Source organism: Oxyura jamaicensis, unplaced genomic scaffold (assembly GCF_011077185.1).
Source record: "Oxyura jamaicensis isolate SHBP4307 breed ruddy duck unplaced genomic scaffold, BPBGC_Ojam_1.0 oxyUn_random_OJ58795, whole genome shotgun sequence".
NCBI lineage: Eukaryota > Metazoa > Chordata > Aves > Anseriformes > Anatidae > Oxyura > Oxyura jamaicensis.
In genome coordinates, this window is record NW_023306523.1 from 6485 (window position 1) to 8977 (window position 2493).

Sequence of the window (2493 nt, forward strand, 5' to 3'; positions counted from 1 at the left end):
GACTTGCTTCCTTCTTAAGAAGAGTTTTCTCTTTCTCATGTCATCCTCCATGCAAGTGGAGAATTCCTCCCATGCCCCTGTTCTCCTGTCAGGCATATCCCAATTCCTGACCTCCTGCAGCTCCTTTGTGCCAGGAACTCTGCAGGACAACGGAAGGGTCCGGGCCCTGGGCTCCTCACACAGCTCCTGCTGCCCCTGCCACAGAGCAGCCTGCAGTCAGAAACAGGCCTTCCTTTCTCATCCATGCAGCTGGTGCAGTCAGAAAGAGGCCTTCCTTTCTCATCCATTCTTGCACCACTCCCAGAGTGCCCTGCTCTTCTCCAGGGGCATCTGTGTTCCCAGAGAGCTGTTCCCCATGTGAGTGCATCTGTGCTGGGCTGGCCAGCTGTTCATGGCCCCCTCCCTGGACTCCCCACAGGGCCCTGCTGCTGGTGGTGTTGTGCAGAGTGAGTGGGTTGTGGTGGCTGGGGGTCAGGCTGGGAAGCAAACCCAGACTGATAGGGGTCATTGTACATATGTACCCCCCTCTACAAGGACCTGTGACTGTTGTAGGAGTTCAGGGCAACCACAGGGAATTTCAAGTGGCTCAGACCATGTCCTTAGATCCTGGCTATGGTTCTTCATTGAAGGGGACATGAGCCATTCCTCAGTCTCCCTTCCCTGCAACCCCTGTGTCTCTGCTGCTTCTCACGGGACTACAGAGTCCTAATTAGCCCAGGTAGTTTTCCATTTAGCTCTTTGGGTGACTCCATGTGGCATTCTGAAACTGCATTTGCTGCCCACCCCTAGAAACAGGCTGTCTGTGAATAATCCCTGTGCTCTCCTGGGTAGGAGGCAGTGGGATATCAGCACCTGACACGAGCCCTGTCACATGCTGGACCGTCCTGAGCAGATCTGTCCTGACCATTCCCATCTCCAATGGCTCTGGGCACACACAAGTGAGAGCTAGGTCCAGCCCACATTCCCTAGCAAATCACCCAATGATCTCATCCACACATGGAGAACAAGCTTAACAGCAGGCCCCTTTAGGGTTCCATTTCTTGAGAGTATTCATGACTGTAGAAGAAGGAAAAAGATCTCAAACTTCAGACACAGCACTGAAGACATCCCCTTTTACTACAGGGAGGTCAAAAAGGAGTACAGCTCTGACACTACATTTAAAGATAGCTTCTGGGACAGAAGGACTGGGTTTGTACCTCTGGAGGAGTGAGACAAATCCAGACATTCATGTTCAAACAAAGTAGTCAGAAAAAATGTCCAAAGCACAAGAATTGCCTGAGAAAACAAACAAACAACAACAACAACATAAAAGTGAATAAATATGGGTGGCTTAGTCCTGCTGAAGTACTGCCAACAGAATCAGTTTCTTCAAGGAAACCTTCAGCTCCTTGTTCCTCATGCTGTAGATGAGGGGATTCAATGTTGGAGGCATCACTGAGTACAGAACTGCCACCACCAGATCCACGGATGAGGAGGAGATGGAGTGGGGCCTCAGGTAGGCAAATGTGCCAGTAATGATGAACAGGGAGACCACGGCCAAGTGAGGGAGGCACATGGAAAAGGCTTTGTGCCGGCCCTGCTCAGAGGTCATCTTCAGCACAGCCCTTAAGGTTTGCACATAGGAGAGTACAATGAAAAGAAAACAACCAAAAGCTAAACAAAGACTAACTGCAATTACCCAAAGTTCCCTGAGGTAGGCATCTGAGCAGGAGAGCCTGAGAATCTGGGGGATTTCACAGAAGAACTGGTCCAGAGCATTGCCTTGGCACAGTGGTATGGAAAATGTATTGGCAGTGTGCAGCATGGAATAGAAAAAACTTCCTCCCCAGGCAGCTGCTGCTATTTTCATACAAACTCTACTGTTCATAAAGGTCCTGTAGTGCAGGGGCTTGCAGATAGCAACATAGCGGTCATAAGCCATGACAGTGAGAATGGAATATTCTGCTCCAAGCAAGAAGAAGAGAAAAAAGACCTGTGCAGCACATCCTGAGTAGGAAATGGTCCTTGTGTTCCACAAAGCAATGGTCATGGCTTTGGGGACAATGGTTGAGATGGAGCCTAGGTCGAGGAGGGCGAGGTTGAGGAGGAAGAAGTACATGGGGGTGTGGAGGTGGTGGTCACAGGCTATGGCAGTGAGGATGAGGCCGTTGCCCAGGAGGGCAGCCAGGTAGATGCCCAGGAAGAGCCCAAAGTGCAGGAGCTGTAGCTCACGTGTGTCTGCAAATGGCAGGAGGAGGAACTCTTTCGGGAAGCTGCTGTTGGACATTTGCTTCTTCTGGGAAAAAAGGCCTGTCCAAGGTGGAGAAATACAGGCTAGATTTCTCTGAGCAAATCTACTCCATTTCTCACAGAAACCCACCATAACACCTGTGTCCTTTCAGGAAAACCTTTGTGCAGCTCCCTTTTCCTTGAGCTCTGGTTTGTATAAAGCTGAGACTGACAATATAGCAAGGACTCTGCTCTGGATTCCAGAAGAGCAAGTCCTGCCCTACA

The 2493-nt window shown here is 50.3% G+C and overlaps 1 protein-coding gene across 1 annotated transcript; it reads right to left on the reverse strand.

Moving 5' to 3' along the window:
* Positions 1-1330: 1330 nt before the first annotated feature.
* LOC118158871 (olfactory receptor 14C36-like) lies at positions 1331-2429 on the reverse strand. The gene has a single exon (XM_035313554.1). It carries the CDS (start codon positions 2360-2362, stop codon positions 1331-1333), a length of 1032 nt encoding a protein of 343 aa, XP_035169445.1. The 5' UTR covers positions 2363-2429.
* Between the last annotated feature and the right edge of the window lie 64 nt (positions 2430-2493).

Coding starts and splice junctions, on each gene's coding strand:
- LOC118158871 (XM_035313554.1), bottom strand. CDS start 2,362: ATGGTGGGTTTCTGTGAGAAATGGAGTAGATTTGCTCAGAGAAATCTA.